Source organism: Limulus polyphemus, unplaced genomic scaffold (assembly GCF_000517525.1).
Source record: "Limulus polyphemus unplaced genomic scaffold, Limulus_polyphemus-2.1.2 Scaffold4471, whole genome shotgun sequence".
NCBI classification, from domain to species: Eukaryota; Metazoa; Arthropoda; class Merostomata; order Xiphosura; family Limulidae; genus Limulus; species Limulus polyphemus.
The window spans coordinates 10,955-14,497 of NW_013670081.1; the positions used below are offsets into that span (position 1 = coordinate 10,955).

The 3,543-nt window shown below is 34.8% G+C and overlaps 1 protein-coding gene across 5 annotated transcripts in view; it reads right to left on the reverse strand.

The window, feature by feature from the left end:
* Positions 1-6: 6 nt before the first annotated feature.
* Positions 7-3,543, reverse strand: part of LOC106471206 (maleylacetoacetate isomerase-like) — a 39,031-nt gene continuing 35,494 nt past the window's right edge. For all 5 annotated transcript variants that reach the window (XM_013931796.2, XM_022399832.1, XM_022399833.1 and 2 more), the window contains one exon: positions 7-1,684. In XM_013931796.2, coding sequence (XP_013787250.1) covers positions 1,464-1,684 — 221 coding nt within the window. In that variant the 3' untranslated portion in view covers positions 7-1,463. The remainder of the gene's footprint in view (positions 1,685-3,543) is intronic.

Below are 3,543 nucleotides of genomic sequence, written 5' to 3' on the forward strand. Positions count from 1 at the left end.
AAAATTAACTAACGAACGGAGACGTAACAATATGCTGTATCACACAATAATATTACCCTAGAAATGTTGGTTTCCTTACGAACGGAGACGTAACAATATGCTGTATCACACAAAATATTACCCTAGAAATGTTGGTTTCCTTACGAACGGAGACGTAACAATATGCTGTATCACACAATAATATTACCCTAGAAATGTTGGTTTCCTTACGAACGGAGACGTAACAATATGCTGTATCACACAATAATATTACCCTAGAAATGTTGGTTTCCTAACGAACGGAGACGTAACAATATGCTGTATCACACAATAATATTACCCTAGAAATGTTGGTTTCCTTAAGGGTTTTACAAAATTTTGCAGTTGAAAATATATAACTTTAATACAGGGTGTTATAAAATTATGTAAGTTTATGCATTTGAATGACCTTGATTTGAACTATATCATGACATCATGTCAAGTGAATAGTGGCCCCTAATACGCTTAAACACCCTAAGTCAGCAGATCTGACATTCCACACTTACTTCATAATAACATGTAAAATCAAGACTTATGACTCACCCCGTATGTCTGCATTATAATATTAGTTTTTTCATACAAATTATTTTCATTAATTTTGAATAATCAAAACAAGAAGTAAACATTTTTGTTGGAGTTAAGAAACATTAAAGTTCACCTTTAATTCACATATAGTAAAACATTCAAGAGCAAGTTTTATAGAAATTAAGATATACTCATATATTTCCTATTTTTAACTGTAGTATAGTGTTAACATATAATTCAGTTGTATGCAAAACCAAATTAGAGCTGAAGTTTCTTATGTAAACATGAGTTTATTTTATGAGCATTTCAGGACTAAGCCTACAAAAAAGTGAGCATGAACTTAAGGTAATTGTATTGTGGAAGTCTATAAAATAAAAATCTGTTAAAACTATAAGCAAACTGTACCATACACATTTGTAAATTCATATTATTGGTCACTTTTTTCAAGTATTACTAAATTGATTAATGTTTTAAAGGTTAGTAATCTCATTAAACCAATACATTTCCTGTCATATCATCATATTCTTCTTCCATATCATGGAAGAAGAATATCTCTTTTCTTTTAATAACTTAGCTCCATCAGTTACTTTATTACAAATTCTTATTAAAAGCTTTTTATTTCAAGTGCTTCAATAAAACAAAAAACTTTGTAAAGTTTCTGTAATAAGAATTGGAACATTACAAAATGGAGTTATGATTCACAAAATTTGTTAGTTTGTTTGCTCCAAAAAACACTACCAACACGTTGTGGCAAACAAAAATGATTATAGTTGGTTTTATGAAAGATTTGAATAAAGCCTATTAGTTTTGATTTATAGGTATTGCTGTTTGTAGTAGAAATTAACAAGTATATTAAGAATGAAGTTTGAGAAAACCTGGTCAGTTATCTAGATAAAACACCTGCTCTACTTCTAGTTCATTCAGTGCTGAGGGGAGTCTGGTTGATTGTCTGGATGAGATATCTGGAATGCTTCTAGTTGACACAGTGCCTGGTTAATACGAGATATAAGGGGAAACTCAGCCATGTCAACTTTGAACCTGTTGGCATTATATACCTGAGGGACCAAGCACAAATCTGCTACAGTAACAGAGTCTCCTACACAGTATTTTCCTGCTGTAGTTGAAAGCAATTTCTCCAAACCTTTTATGGAAGAACAAAAAAAAAGATAAAAATTAAATACTGCAGTGACATAGTAAAGGTTTGAAAAATCCTAGGGTAACATTTAACTGTGCCCCACCCACACCCTCCACCCACAATCTTATATGTACAATAATTATATTACCTTTTCTTTATTCTCTGGTCTCTCGTCTCTCACTTCATCATTTACCATCAAAACAATAAAATGATTACATTGTGATAGTGATTACAGTTGTTAATACATAATACTTCTCTGTCATGCCTTCTCTGAAGCAAGCAGCAAGAAAGATTAGTTGGTTGGGTATAAATACTGTATGTTCTTTTTATGGTTTGTGAAACTGTATCAACAACGTCATTCCAAAATACCAAAAGAACAATGAATAACCTTATGTTTTATAATTTGAGTAGAGTTAATATTTTCCTTAACTGAAAATGTATTTCAAATATATATATACTTACCTCTCTGCACCACTAAGAGCTATTACCTCACATGGAACTGACATGGAATTTTCTATACATGCCACAAACCTTGAACAAACTCCCACCCCTACAGGTGTATTATGCCAGCCTATAAAATAATTGTCACAATCGAGGGTAAAACAATCTCTGTGAGCACTAGCACATGATCATAGGCACATTCTTGATGAGGCAAATAAAAGGCATCAGAAGTGAGGTGGCAGTGCAGGGAGGTATCTATCTAACTGAAATGCATTTTCAGGTAAGGAAAATGTTAACTTCAGAAATGTTACCTCATTGCATCACTAAGAGCTAGAATCCCATATTGAAGATGGTGGAGGGGGCCAGTGTTGATCAATTACAAAAATAAGCTCCTTTCAGAAACAGTGACAGAAATGGAAAGCCCTTAGAGTTTAACTTCTACAACCCTTGGGGTTGCCTAATAGAGTAACACCCAGTGGGAGACTACATCCTTCTCAAGCAGGGAATACTCTTTTCTCAATGTTTTTTTTATTTGCTGTTGTTAAGTTATTGTGATAGTAGAGCAAAGGATAACAGGGAAAATCTAATGCTGGTGGATATGGTTGGTAGAACGTTAGATGTGTAGTGTGGTAAGAACTTTAGTTAATTATTCATGGACAAAACAGTAAGAAGAGTCCTCATCTAAATCCTGAGGCAATTCTAAGTCCCTTACAGCTGGACATATCCATCAGGAATTGCTTAATACATATAGTAATGGGGTTTCCTGTATTACACTTTCTGACAACACCCCAGCCCTACATCTCAAATGAGGGGTAGGCCCAATTCATCCCCTACCTGCTGGCATTAATCAGAAAGGAAACTCTCCATATCGACCAGCAGCTCGGGAATTACAGGTTCTCCTGTGGTTCACTAGAAGAAAGGGGGTTACGTACAGGGAAGAAGATTGGAGTGTGTGTGTGTGTGTGCAGTAAATGTAGTTTCTGTCTAGACATACATGTATAGACACTGTGTATTTGTCTGATTCAAGTTGGAGAAATTGAAAGCTCAGATTTGTGGACCCAGTGAGAATCCAATTCCAGATGAGAATGCTTGCAGACAATGGTTTAACCAAAAGTTCTTTGGTTGAGTTCAGTGGACAAAATAAATCCTTGAGTTTCTGATACAATAAAACGGTGACTGGTGCCTGTTAGATCAGATGGCCAATGGGCTGTGAAAATAATGTATGAGTCCATCCACAACTAATGCTTGATTTGCCAATAAAACTAAATTGGCATGCTAACTAACCCATTGACTGCTGATTCGCCATATACGGCACATTCTACCTCCAGCAGTTGAATGCAAGTGTGGTATATATGGTATACGGATTGCAAAAATTCCATGCTCATTTAGAGCAGCCGCAGTTATTTGTGAAATTACACATGGAC